Source organism: Eleginops maclovinus, chromosome 4, assembly GCF_036324505.1.
Source record: "Eleginops maclovinus isolate JMC-PN-2008 ecotype Puerto Natales chromosome 4, JC_Emac_rtc_rv5, whole genome shotgun sequence".
NCBI lineage: Eukaryota > Metazoa > Chordata > Actinopteri > Perciformes > Eleginopidae > Eleginops > Eleginops maclovinus.
Genome location: NC_086352.1, coordinates 27,180,909 through 27,195,803, shown reverse-complemented (window position 1 = coordinate 27,195,803; position 14,895 = coordinate 27,180,909). Strand labels below are relative to the sequence as shown.

The 14,895-nt window shown below is 40.2% G+C and overlaps 1 protein-coding gene across 1 annotated transcript in view; it reads left to right on the top strand.

Moving 5' to 3' along the window:
* The window catches only part of nav2a (neuron navigator 2a), a 196,293-nt gene that overhangs the window by 128,102 nt on the left and 53,296 nt on the right, over nt 1–14,895 (top strand). The window contains exons 4-6 of the mRNA XM_063881447.1: nt 5,216–5,288; nt 5,706–5,949; nt 9,046–9,173. Coding sequence (XP_063737517.1) covers nt 5,216–5,288; nt 5,706–5,949; nt 9,046–9,173 — 445 coding nt within the window. The remainder of the gene's footprint in view (nt 1–5,215; nt 5,289–5,705; nt 5,950–9,045; nt 9,174–14,895) is intronic.

Genomic DNA, 14,895 nt, shown 5'->3' with positions numbered 1-14,895 from the left:
GAGACAGTCAGGAGCTTTAGGCTATGTAGCTGTTGTTGCCATATTTAAATTGCAAGGATTAAACCAGTATTGCAATTTAAAGGCAGATGAGTCCCGGTGCTTATTGAATCATTTTGACCAGTGTGGTTCAAAAACTGCTTAACACTTAAAGCATATCAGACTTTGTCTCAGCTGGCTTCAAAGACATACCACAGAAAAACTCAGTTTGGTTTATGTTGAGACTTTTCTTCAGTGAATGATCCCGATGCTGCCTCTGGTGCTTATTCATTCGATCAGACATAATGTTTTTGTAATTTAATGAATACATTAATTTGCTTAAGATCCACAACTTTGGTTAAACTATACCGGCTTCAATGTCAGTCTTCAAAAAGCTCCTATCAGTCAAATCCTGCGTCACACTCTCGCTCACACACACTCCCTCCCTCTGCCTCTCCGTCTCTCACACACACACACACACACACACACACACACACACACACACACACACACACACACACACACACACACACACACACACACACACACACACACACACACACACACACACGCACACACACACGCAACGTTAGCATCCCTGTGATGGGGAGAAGTGTTTGTTCAGAGGGCTGTCGTCTGGCCAGCCCAGTGCTGCTGCCGGAGCAGAGCAGGAGGTGACGGTGGCATGGGTGGAGGTGTGAGGCCGGGTGGAGCAGTCACACTACAGGAACAGAGCTCTTGTCCAGGCAGGTAGGTGCTGCCAGCGGTGTCTTTTAGCTATTCAGAGGATCTGTTGAGGGTTTCTCTCCAGGCTTCTTTAGATATGTTTTTGTTCTGATTATCAGAAGGGTTTGAGCAGGGAACGATTAAGCATATTATCTTTAGTATTATCATGATGTGGTAGTCTTTACTGTATGTATGTGTGCTAGAGTGGGTAGTTTTGAGCATTTTGTATAACCTAACTTGAGTATGTTTTCAGTTATCCATCAGCCAGTGGTCCTGTGATTTAAGTTTGTGGAGAGCAGAAGACGAACAAGTCCAAAAATGGGACATTAGAAACAAAATCACCTGAGTTAGGTTCAGTAACTCTTCGACTAACAATCGCTTTTATTGTTGATAATGTTTTAGTTTGTCAGTAAGTGCTGTTTAAATAATTAGCCAAGACTTAATGACTGAAGGACTTAAATGAAATGAATGAAAGATAGATCAAAAAATATGTTGTAAATAACCCCAACAAGCCCATCACATAATACTGGGACCCAAACTGACTCGTTTAACTAGCAAATTTGAGACGAGCAACAGTAAAACAATCAAAAGGGATATATTTAATGTGACCGTAATAAAAAAGAGCAAGAATATAATTTGAATTTGATACATTTTAAATGGCGAAATATTCTATTTTTATTTGTTAATGACATTTTACAAAATAAAGCCAATTTGCAGTATGGTCATTATTACATTTTCTGTTTATCAGGTATGGCTTAATAGGTATAAAAATGGCGGTGTTGGCCTTTTTAGCATTTAGAAGTGAAATGAAACAAATGGAGGGCTGACATACAGTAAAGGTCTGATTTGGATTCATACTGGGGATGTCAATTAATTGTAAAGCATTTGAAACCTATAGGCCATACTCCCTACAGAAAGATGGCCTTTAATAAATGCTCTGGGAGGTATTGGACATCACAGACTGCTCAGTGGTACACAGCAAAGAAAGAATAATCAAGGGAGGATTTATTTATGATCACATTATAGATGAAGGGATTGGTCTCCTGATTCTGTTACTTTGGCTTCTCTGAGCTCTGCAGATTTTAAATACAGAGATGTTTCAGTATGGATACCCCCGGCGAGGCGGGGCTTGGGAGCATCTCAGCAGGACGGGTCTGGCATTTGTGATAGGGGATCTTAATGATGCGTATTTTCTGCTGCTATTTACAGTCTAACTTTAACAGGGAATTTGGCACAGTGGGGGAGCGGTTCAGTCTCTTAAATAAAGTTTAAGCCTGCGGTATTTCAGAGAGTCTCTGGGTATGGCGATGGGGTTAGAGGGGTATTTCAGAGAGTCTCTGGGTATGGCGATGGGGTTAGAGGGGTATTTCGGCGAGGTTTATTTTTAAAGAGTCTGTGGTATTTGGAGAGGGCGATGGTTTGCATTCATACTGTTACTACGTTTTCTGCTGCATCACCTCCAAGGGCAGCATATGTCACCCCCACTAACAGCTGTTTCTGGGGTTAGAGGTCACGGAAATGACAGCAGGGCCAGCACTGCGGTTTCAGCTAAATACGCACAGCTCTCTTCACACACCAACTCAGACCAACATGGGGTTAGGACCAGGAGGAGAAGTGATCAGGGATTGTATTGATTAATAAAAATGTGGTACAATAGTAAAGGCTGTCACCTGTAATCCCTGGATAATGCAGCAAGTAGTAACTCAGCACACATTATGCAAATACAAGAAGTGGTTACAGTGTTTTAGGTTGTTGATACAGAATTTACCAACTGGTTAGCAGCATCTGCAAACAGTATTGATATGGTAAGGGTGCAGAAGATTTCATGTTGTAGTAATAGATATAAGTAACAGTATTTGAGTTATTGACGTGAATAATAGAGTTGTGGGTCAGTTTTTTATTATGGTTGTGAGTGTAAATAATTGTCAGTGTTGGAAGAAGTGCTCAGATCCTTTACTTAAGTAAAAGTACAAATACTATGGTCTTAAAATACTACATTACAAGTATACGTTGTCATTTCTAAATACTTAAAAGTACAAAAGTATTTACATCAAAATATACTTAAAGTACAAAAAGTCAAATTACTCATTGAGCTCAATGACCCGTTTCAGAATAATTTAAAGTACAGAAGTAATATCAGCTAATGTAGTTCAAGTATCAATAGTTTATATCTTCACAGTATTTAATTATTATAGCCATGATATTATTCAGTTTTTATGTATTTAACAGCATTTTTGTGATGTGGTTGGTACATTTTGACCAAATTTAGATACTTGTAATACTGTGTAGCTTAGTACATTTATATGTATTATTTATTATGTGTACCAAGTAACTAGTAACTGAGTGTTAAAATAAATGTAGTGGACTAAAATGTATGATTTCCACCTCAATTGTAGTGAAGTAGAGGGAAGTTCTTTCCTCCACTGCTAATGGTAATATGTGGGTTGGATTGCTGCTGATAAAGATATGTGAGCTGTAACCAACAGTAACTGCAGTCTTATTATATAGTGGCACAGGGTGTTAATGATAGATGTGCTTTCTTGTACACTTTTCTACAGTTATCATTACAGACTCCCTCTTCACCTCTCTATTCTCTTATTGCGAGTTTAATTAATTTGCCAAAAAAGAACCAAAAAACGCATTAAACAAAGTTAAAGATACATTTGACCAATAGCAGAATATTTGTTTACTCTTTCAGGTTTTCTATCAGTGTCTATAGTTAGTAGATTTGTTGTGCTCTGATAATCATGCAGGGAAAATCTGACATTGTGACAGCTCTGTGTGGGTGTGTTATGGTTGTTGATTTTACTAAATGTGAAATTTCTGGGGAAGTATTACAATTGTATGTAACTCTTGAAACTGTGTTTATCATCAGTTTGTTTATTCTATTCATCCTGTATTTAATAGAGGGGGATATGAAGGAACTTTTTACTTCAGCTGCTCACCTCACTGTCGGATACTACCTAACAGAGGGAGCTGTAGGTCAGGCTATATTTAGTCGGTGCATATTAAGTGTAATCATGTCATTAATCTTAAGTGAGCGGGACCCTCTCGGTTTCGGCCCACTGCCAACCTCATTGACAAAGCTCACAGCTCATATGTATTTTAGTTTACCAGAAGTATCACTGTTTTATATTTGTACTCCCTTGGCTGGGAGATTATATTGTACTCTCACAACAGGTTTGTTGTAAGTACATTGAGGCAGGTTGGTCTCTGCGTGTTATAAACCTTACTTTCACTGGTAATAAATGTCATGCTGAAGAAGATTTAACACCTCTTTAACCTTGCTGCATATTGTAAAATGCTTTCAAATCCATTTTGCAGTCAATTCTTCAGTAAATTACCTTGCCAAGAGCACCAGCTAACATTTAAAGACTTGGCAGTGCCATGTTGATATATTTTTGCGCTGTACCTGCTGTGTTTGCTCGTAGAAAACAACATTTTTTTCAACTTTGATCACACCATCCTTAATCTGCACTGACTCTGCTTTATTACTTGTTTTATGTGCTATACTTTGTTTGCACACTCGCTGTATAATAGGTCACATGGGCTCCAAACAAAGCCTGTCTGCCTATCAAATCCTCTCGCACTGCAGTGACAGCACAGCAGTCTGGGCTCAGGTTGCCAAGGCTGCTGTCATAGCAACTGTGTCAGTATTGATGGTTTGCCTCTCTTGCTGCACTGCTGATAAAAGTCTGTTTGTGTTTTGAATATGTCACCATGTGGTCAATATTGCACTTTGAGCTTTCCAAAAGCACAATATGAGCAGTCAGGCACTACAGTACATCCATACACCTCTCCAGCAGCACCTCTCCAGTCAGTGTATGTCTGTTAAAAAGGGTATGTTTTGGTTTTCAGGTGCTTGTTCCACAGCTTGATTTCTTGAAAATTAGTTAATAAAAGTTGATTTAGTTTGGTAATAACACTTGTTTCTCCATGTTTACACATCTCATAACATATATCACATACCGGTGTAATAGCTGCAAACAATTTGAGATCTTCTGTATCTGTTACAACAACATGATACATTCATTTTGTCATAAATCTAACTCACTTCAGCTCCTGCGTCATCGTTGTACAATTCCTAATATTCCTAAACAAGCATTATATGTTCTCCACAAATTATGGCCACCATCCTCAATCACAATTGTCTGTTATGTTCATTTTAATGTAGATCTAGATACAGATATAGAATTTGTTTGCATTTCGTATTATTAAAATAATAATAAACTTTCTCCATAATAAAATCACTTTATATGGAAAAATGTATTGATCTTTATTTGATTCTTGTCAGTGTTCATTTTCAGCACATTGTTTTTGAAAATGTAAACACATTAGAATATTTTGTGCTGTCAGCTTTCCTTTAAAAGCAGACTTGTAGTTGTCTTCCAGTTTTGCCATTACGCTCTCAGGAGAACGATACACCAGCACGATTACTCACATTATACCAATATGCAAATCTGAATGGAAATGTGCAGAGTACCGTGTCTTACAGCTGTGTCTCTCTTTCCAGATTGAGAACATCGATGCCTGCCTCAGTTTCCTGGCAGCCAAAGGAGTCAACATCCAGGGTCTGTCTTCAGAGGGTAAGCTGGACTTTCACTGGAAGAACAGAGTCAGACACAAACCTGTGCTAATAAACAAATGCCCTTCCTACTATGGAAACAAAAGATAAATGGCAACTTAAAACATGAATGCATTTTTATTGGCAAGCTTGTTTGCCTGGACACAATACATTAATGCCAGACAGTATACATAACATGAAGACTCAGCAGGCGCTGATTAGAGCACATATAGAACTAATGTACCATACAACTCAGTGCCTAATGCAGTATGTAAATGTAGCCTGCTTGCAAAAACAGTTTGTTACTACAGAATAGTCCATCATTCTTCAAGTGGCAAATTATTTCATTATTATGTTCATCTATTGTCTGTTCTCTTCTTCACTTGTCCTTCCTTTTCCTTTGTTAATAATCCACATTATCCTTCTCCCTGACCCACAGAGATTCGGAATGGTAATCTGAAAGCCATCCTCGGCCTTTTCTTCAGCTTGTCCCGCTACAAACAGCAGCAGCAGCAGGCCCAGAGACATAACCCGCATCCCTCTAACCCCTCCATCGCCCAGCCCCAGGGCACACACCCTCCCCTGAGCCAGCAGAGCAGCGCCCCTGCCCAGCTCAGCACCTCTACGCATGGGACTCCTTCCCTCACAGCCCAGAAAGCAGCACAGGCCGAGATGCAGTCCAGGTGAGGAAATACAGGAGCCTTAACCTTGAGGCTGGGTGGAGGTGTTTGTGTCTGTCACTTTTCTTGCTATTTCTGCTGCTCTAATCCATCATTATGTCATCTCTATCTTCCTGTTCACGCCTCCTGTCATTTGTAACTGTAAACCTGACCTCTCTGTCTCTGTCCTCTTCCATATCTCTCTTCTCTTTTCTCCTCCTCTAGGGATGGCTCTCAGAGTAAACTGCTCAAGTTTTCCCTTGGTCAGAAAAAGACCTCTAGGTCAGCGTCTTCTGCCTTTCTGTTTCATTGCTCCTCCCTCCCCTTCCTCCACAACTCCCCTAGTCCCGCCCCCTTCCTTGAAATATGAAGGTAGAGATTGCCCCTAATCAAGGACAGCCGTTCTTTTGTATTATAAAGAGTTTCATGTTGTTTTTCTTTGTCTGAGATTAAGGGCAACCTCTACTACAAGCACTATCAAATATGCATGAGTGGTAGTGTTAAGCAAATAGAAACTAAAGCTCCAGGCTCCTTCTTCGGACAGCCCTGTCCCCTGTCTGTCTGGCAGCTCGCCTCATTTGGCAAGCCTGCTAAATGGGCTGTGAAAGACCTTTAGATAACCCTTAAGTAATGGTGTGTGTATGTGTGTGCAGGTTTGCCCGACAAGCACATCCCCCATATAATGTGACATTAATAATTAACACAGTAGTCGCTTGAATGTGCGTCTATAATATGCGTTGTTCAAATTTAGCTTCCGTTTGCGTTCACTGTGATGCTCTAGACTCTTTTTGCGTTTAAGTTTGAATATTTTTTAGCATGCAATTACGGATTATGTGATGATGCACCTTGAAATTGGATTCAGGATGTGGTTTTGCATGCTGTGCCCATCCCAAATTCAGTATGCATTGCACCTGCCCCACACCAGCTCCTCCCAAAAGCAATGTAACAGCCTCACCCTCTGGTCAGCATGTGTAACTACAAATGAAGAGTTGAGATGCTCCTGTTGATTTCCACTTGAAACAATGTTTTTTCTAACATCTCCTAATGTCACTTTTATTTGGTTTTATTGAGCTGAAATCTTTAAATAAATGCGCCTTTTTTTTGTGCAAATATTGCATTTATCTCATGCACAGAATTCATATCAACATTTTTTAATTAAAATATCCATGTTCAAATGTAAAAATATAAATCTACCTCAATTCCCGATGCACTGCATTTGAGCAAATATGACATCCTTTGCATCAGTGTAATACAGTCAGGTTCTGGTTAGACAAAAGCAATGGAAAAAAATGTAATTTGTAATTATAAACCCTTAACTTATTTGTATCAGATTGTGTAGGTAGCACAAGCAATGCATTTCACTAATGCTTTATAAAATGCAAGAAGAAGCATAAGGAAAATGGCTCCTGATTGTTCGCTTTGCAATACATCTTTTAATAAATATCTTGGATGTATATAAATATTTTTAGAAAATACACTTACTCAGCAAAAAAGAAAAATGTTTGGCCTGTATTTTATTTTAAAAATTAATGCAGCCATATTGACTTTGGGGCATTGCATCCTATATTTAAATCTTGATGTAAAAGAAAAATGTTTTCATCAAATAGAATATTTCTTCTCCAGAAACAACCAGTCCAAAGGGGCATGCCCCACACTGACTTGTCCTGTCATAATTGCAAGGCAAATGATGTTAGGCTTCTGTTGAGTAAATAATGTGGTAAATCATATTATCCCTCAATGGCCAGATAAATAAAGGCCCGCCAAAGTGAATGGCATGCCGGAAATTAGACTTTCTATAATATATACAAGAGCTGAGAGAGAGCGCTGTAATCTGCTTATCAGCATCCGCCTCACAGTCCCAGGATGATGATGATGATGATGTTGTCGTCACCGCCTGTGAATTAGCATTTCATTAGAGGTTTGTGTGCCGTGGCTTGGTCAGATTACAGCTCAGCCCACAGACCTAACTGAAGACAAACGGGAACGACTTACCATATGAAATCAAGGTGTCAAAAATTTCACCAAGGCTTATCCATGGCCAGTATATCCTGTCTAAGCCATGTGGGAAATAAAGGAGCAGGACATGTGATCCGTTGCTGTAGAGCTCACACCTCACTGGGACCTACACTCTGTCAGCCCGTCACACACACACACACACACACACACACACACACACACACACACACACACCAAGATGTCACAGTGCTGAGAGAGCTCATGCCTCTCCATTAGATGACTGTAGGTGCAAGCAGAGCTGTAAGCAAGGCAAACAATAGCTGAGTTAACATTTATTAAACTGTGTGTATCTTTATGACCAATCCAAATACATGTAGATGAGCCTGATGTACCTTAAGGGTAATGTAAAGCATGAAGAAAGTCAGCAAAGATCTACATAACAGGAGGACTGAGTGGTTAGTTTAGGCATCAATTTGAAGTAGACTTGACCTTGCAGACCAACAAGAGGCAAGAGAACTCCTACTCTCGGAAATCAATAACGAGCATCAAAAGTTTGTTGTGCAATCAGTTCATCAACTTTCTTTTGCTTCGATTGAGGTCACAAGGTAAAAAAACAACATGGATCACAAACACAGTGTGATGCTTATGTGGGATGATAAAACCTGTCCATCACATTTTGCAGGCTCATATCCTTTAAAAGAAATCATACATATTAAATATTTTGTGTGTGGCATTGGTCTAGACTAGACAGAAAATGTCTTTTCATTAAAATGAATAATTTATTTTCTCTCTTTGTGCCATTTTTCATTAGTAATTGTTTCTGCCTGAAACATGTGATGTGATAGTAGATACTAGCATGGTGTTGTACATTTTGTGTGACAAAATAGTTCAACAGTAACATGAGAAACAACCTGGTGCTGCTCTTTCCTGCCACATAAAGCTCTTGCTGTAATAAATCTGCATGCTCCCTGTTCTCCCAGCCCTCACTAAGTGATCCCTTCTGTTTGAATTTAGAAAGCTGGATTTGTTCCAGCAGGAATGTGTTGTAAACCTGCATTAATGCATTTCCTCAATGCGTGTAGGATGAAGGCCTTATAGGTTGAATATGTTCATTCTTCCTTCCTTCTTATTTTCGCCACTTCCCTCTCTCTCTCTCTCCATTAGACTTCCCGGCCCCTCAGCGCGGGTGTCCACTGCTGGCGGTGACATCCCCACCAGAGGCTCGGTCAGTGCTGCTGGGAACAGACGCAGCCAGGGCTTCAGCGACAAGACCAAAGCGAACCTGAACAAAGGTAGGCCTATCGCACTAACACACACTCACACATAGTTTTTGTATGAATGAGATAAAATAACTTAATAATCGACTGATAGGCCCTTTGCAAATTGTGTTTGTGTGTGTGTGAGAGGAAGTAACTTAGCAGCTCTTAAAATGTTATCTTTGCATTGTTTAGGAAAATGTATGGTGAAATATGGATGTAATCCTCTGGGGGCTTTTTGTTATTATAGGTGACATTGTAAGTTTATTCTGTTGCTTGGAGACCCAAAGGAAGTATTAGAGACCATACCAGACAATTATGAGAAGCCCCCTGCATGCAATGCTGCTCTGAAACAACTGTGTGTTTTCAAGGGAAATCAACAAACACATAAGGTACATGAGCATAAAATCATTATGAAGGAGAGTGTTTATCCTCACTTTTTATAACAAACATTAGGTTGTTGGATGTTGAAGTAAATGCACTCTCAGACTGCAGCCTCAGGACTGTTCTATAAGGTCACATCTCAAGTCCTGCCTTTGGACCTGTCCAGTAACTGTTTTAAGGACATTTTAACAGACTGTATTATACGAGTTGAGAGGGGTAACGGTCGGTGTGGTAGGTGTTTCTCAGTATTTTAATTTCTTTATGGTTTTTCTCTGATAGCATCCAAAAAAGTTGAAATCTTAATATCAGTTTTTACTTTTATTTTTCCCAGCAGTATTTCTTTCTGAAGATAAATATAAGTATTCTTTGTGCTGTACTCTGGCAAGATTAATGAATGTTTCCATTTATTGTCTTGTATTTACTTTTTTCTACATTAAGTCTTGATAAGCACTTCCATCTGCCTGTTTGGTGAAGTCAAACAATCTAGCAGTATTGTTCCTTCTTGAACTTCGATCCTGAGAAGAGGTTGTATTTTCCTTTTAGTTTGGTATTATGCTACAACACAGGGGCGGTTTGTGTATTAGGGCGATTTGGGCGACGCACTACCAACGGGAGAAAGAGGGCTTTTTCCCCATACACAGCAGCAGTCGTAATCAGTGTTCTAGACTTTAGATCTGTCAAAACATCATTGTCCAATCATGCTTCACATGGTCCCGCCGCTTTTGGGGCAATTTCAGTCGGTTGGCCGGGGAAAACCCGCAAATATACTGAAAACCCAGACCTAGTACTGAAGGGAAATTAAAATTGAGCGGAGCCAGGCTAGATGAACATTGCCACTCAACTGGATGAGGGATACAGGCTACCTGTTCGTCGCCACAATGATGAGGTGAGAAAGAACCGTCACATCCTCAACCGGCTTATCCACTGTGTGAAATTCTGCGGGGTGTTTGAGCTAGCTTTGCGAGACTTTCTCTTGACTGGTCGACTTCGTGGCACAGTTTGATGAAGTTTTTGATGAGCATCTAAAACATGCTATGGTGATCAGTCAATACATACTTGACTTAATATGCTGCCCCTGTCTTTATGTTGTTTCTGAACATATCTTTTGGCCTGTTTAGCTACTTTACATGTACATGTAAATAATTAATATAATAATAAGTAGAATAATTAATTGTGGACCCACACCATTTCTGCTTATAGAGGCTCCTGGGTGCAACTTTCTTTCATAGCTTTCCACCTGTGACTTATGTAGCTAGAGGGGAAATATTTCTGCTGTGTGTTGCTGTCTAGTGGACACAAGAGGGATCTCTGTCTGAGTTAGTCATCTAACAACAAATTGAAATGGTCTTGCTTAATGTACCTATTGAATGGGTCACCTTAATCATTATCAGAAAGAAATAAAGATTTGGCAAACATGTTACGTTTGTTTAAGCTAGTAAGGTTAGCATGCTGAATAGCTAACATGATGAGCAAGAGTGAAAAGGTTCAGAGGAGTGTACCTATGTTAAAATGTGCGATATAGTAGCCATCCTGTGGTGTTCAGTGGTCACTCGGAATGCTGTTGGAACAGTTAGAACTCCCTGTCGAAGCGGCACAGCGTGATGTGCACTTAAGGTTTCAAAGTAACTTTTTTGCAATATTATTTAACTGATAGTTTAGCTAGCTAACTAGCATACATTGTCACTCACGCCCAACGTTAGCTTTAGCCTTCGTTTTCTAATTGACTTTATCATAGGCATAATGTTAAACACCATCACATGTCAGTATTGATATGTTTTAACTCCTTTGTTAAGGCTATAAAAAAGAGGTAGGAAAAAAGTAGAAGTACTCAGATCTTGTATTTGAGTAAAAGTAGAAATACCAGAGTTTCAGACTACTCTGTTACAAGTAAAAGTCCTGCATTCAAAATGCTACTAAAGCAAAAGTAGAGAAGTATTAGCCTACATCAAAGCATAAAAGTAGTTCTGCAGATTGGTCCATTTCAGAATAATATGATACGTTTTGATTATAATTATTGATGCATTGAATTGTTTCAAAGCTGGTAAACGAGCTGCTAGTTTCTATGACTTTGTATACGGCAGGGTAGCTTGTGAATTTACACAAGCTACCATGCCGGAGCATTGTCACGTTTTTCATACCTGCTGCCAGTCAGCTGAGTTTGCAACCCTGGTTTTAAGTACCCAAAATTACGTCCAAATTATTGTACACATTTGTAAATAGTATTTCCACTTGTAACCATTGTGAGTTGCAGTTCTGAATGAATTTATTGAAAAGTGATTAGTGTGATTGTTTTATATTGGCTCAGCCAGGTTAAATGGGATGCCGAGTCTACTTTTGTTTTGTTTTATTTTTCTTTAATTTGTTATCCTTTTGTAGAATGCTATTGCGAAACAAACGTTTGGTTGTTAATGGTATAACGAATTCGATGTGAGGTAGTGAAATAATGATTTGAATATAAGTATGTATATATTACGATGTAATTTACCACAGCTGTGAGATGCTTGAAAAGCTTGAATATGCTTGAATTTGACTTTGGAAAAGGTGTAAAAACCCTGCAGGACACTTGTACCTTTGACTTTAATGTCTGAACCAGTTGTTCATTTTTTGAGGTGATGATTCAACCAGGAGAGTTTTCTTTGAATGTGTAGACAGAAATGTATACTCATATGTGTATACCAAACTCTGCTGACCCAGTTCAACTTGTGCTGCTCACTGTTTGAATTCTCCAGCAACAAACTTGCGAGTGTGTTTGGCAATATACTTACTGAGAGCTGTGTTGAAACAGCTTCAGTCACAACTCAGCGGGCCAAGGCTTTATATAGACTGTGTTAGTGTTTGCAGTCTAAACCCATTACCCTGCATTAGACAGGGAATTCTGACCGCCCAGAGAGCGAGAGAGAGTGTGTGTGTGTGTGTGTGTGTGTGTGTGTGTGTGTGTGTGTGTGTGTGTGTGTGTGTGTGTGTGTGTGTGTGTGTGTGTGTGTGTGTGTGTGTGTGTGTGTGTGTGTGTGTGTGTGTGTGTGTGTGTGTGTGTGTGTGTGTGTGTGTGTGTGTGTGAGAAAATCTGTTGTCACTGTTTAAACTGACAAATTTACTGGGACCAACACTCTCAGTAGCGCTGAGAAGCACTTACTCTGATGTGAGTTTCCATTGGAGTGTGTTGTGTTTTGGACTGTTTATTTATTTGTTGTGCTAAGTGTGACAGTGGCAGGGTTAAAGGAACAGTACAACATTTTGTGAAGTATGCTTTCCGGACAAATTTGAGATGGGAATTTAGACTCTCATCTCTGTGTGCTAACCACCAGTTAGCTAAACTTAGCATATAAAGTGGAAACAAGTTTTGTCTTTGCTGTTTCATCCCTACAAAAACCAAGGTGTACATGTGAGATGACTTTGTGCTAATCTAAATGGCTGTAGTAAAACCTTTTAAGCACAGACATAAGAGTGGAGCGATCAAAGTCTTGGCTTAAATTGAATAGGTGAATTTCCCAGAAGAAGTTCTCCTTACAAGAGAAGTGTGTGCAGTAGGATTATAGTGTTTGAGGTGTCAGTTGAGTTTATCGCCATGTGAGTGAGGGACCAGTGAGTCAGCAAGTTTTCCCCAAAAAGTCGCAAAGCTCCTCTAGAAATAAGATCTACAGTACATAGTTTATAAAAAAAGAAATAAGAACCTTTCTGGCTCGCAGAAAGTGTTTGTGTGTGTGTTCGGGATCAGCAGGCCATATGATTGGCAGCAGGAGTATGAGAATCCCAATGTCAACCCCCCTCTTTGGCCATGTTGTTGACATGCTGCCAAGCCCCTCCCCCTGCCATACCCCACTCCTCCTCCTTTTCCTTCCTGCACTCTCTGGATGGCTGGTCATGGTTTGGAACTCTTCCCTCCTCTGCTGTCCATCTCCTCCTGTCCTCTCCTTCTTTCCTTCTTCCTCCTGGACGTCTGCAGCACCTATGAGGTTGGTCAGCTTGCTCTATACATCGCTTTGAGCCAGGACTACACTATACAGTTTCAGATGTAGAACTTGGCGTTTGCATTGAATCTTTGAAAGTATGGTAGCAGATGTTGTCACTTATACTGGTTTGTTGTTGTAGTTCAAAGAAATATTTGCATTGATAGAATCGGAGGATGATGCTACAGAAAGCAGGGAGGTTGTTTTTGCTGTGAGAAGATCAGTTGCCCTGAACCTTTATGTGATTAACTTGATTTATAAAAGTAAAGGGGTTTAGGGATTATTGATCAATTAACTAGTTTATGTCTTGCTCTATTGATGTGGAAATTGTTTTTTCTTCATCAAAATGTCATTGCATGTAAAATGTAGTGTTTGCCTCAAAAGTGCATGTTTGTTCCTTGTGCTACACGTCTAGTGTCCATGCTTGTTGTGCACGCTGTTGCTGCAGGTTTGGATGGTTAGAGAGGCACCTGCAGCTGCTATTGTGAAAGCAGATCTGCTCTGTGTCAATGGTTCTGACACCAGAACGGTTACTGCACGGCTGTACAGGGAGGCCGAGGACCTGAATCTCCTCTGCAGTGCTGTGCTAACACAAGGTGACAGCGTCTGGGTGACACAGCAGAGAGGGCGAGAGTGCAGGGGCACCTGTGGTTCTGTGTTTGTGTGTTGTGCAGGCCTCTGATGTATTTCTGTGTGTGTAGGGCCGGTGCCCTTGCTGAATGAATAGGCTTCTGATGAGCTGTAGCGTCACTGTTTGAGTGTATTCATGTGGAGAAACTTTAAAAAGTTTCTGTGGCCACACAAAAGACCGGCTGTCCCTCTCACTTTTGGAGCACAATGACTGAGGAGGGAGAGAGAGCGAGAGAGTGCAGGCTTCTGAAATCAAAACGTGATGAGTAAGCAAACACCTGCAGCCTCAAACTGTGTTCCAGTCAGAGATTAGATTTTGATTCTGATATAATCTGAAGATTCCAATAATGTGTTGTCCATGTAGGTGTCAGCAAATGAAACAAAGCCAAACAAATGGGGTTCTCGCACTGCTCTCGAATCTTCTCTGCACCATAACTTAAAAACAAGCGCATTCTCAGGTCAGCAATCTGGTTACTACCTGACTTAGAAGTGTTAGTTCAAAGTCTTGTGACCAGTGTGACCATGAGACTGGTTTGAGGACTTGTGATCCCTAAACAGTATCAGCGGACGCTGCTTCTAATGCATTTACTGCTAAACTTAGTGTGTGTGAGTGGTCCTACTGCAGGATATCTGCTGTGGTCCCCGGTCCTGCTGGTTAAAGCGTTTGAAGTCGATGAGCAGAACAAACATTCCCTTCTCTCTTAAACTTGACATGCATGCATGGACATCCACACACACACACACACACACACACACACACACACACACACACACACACACACACACACACACACACA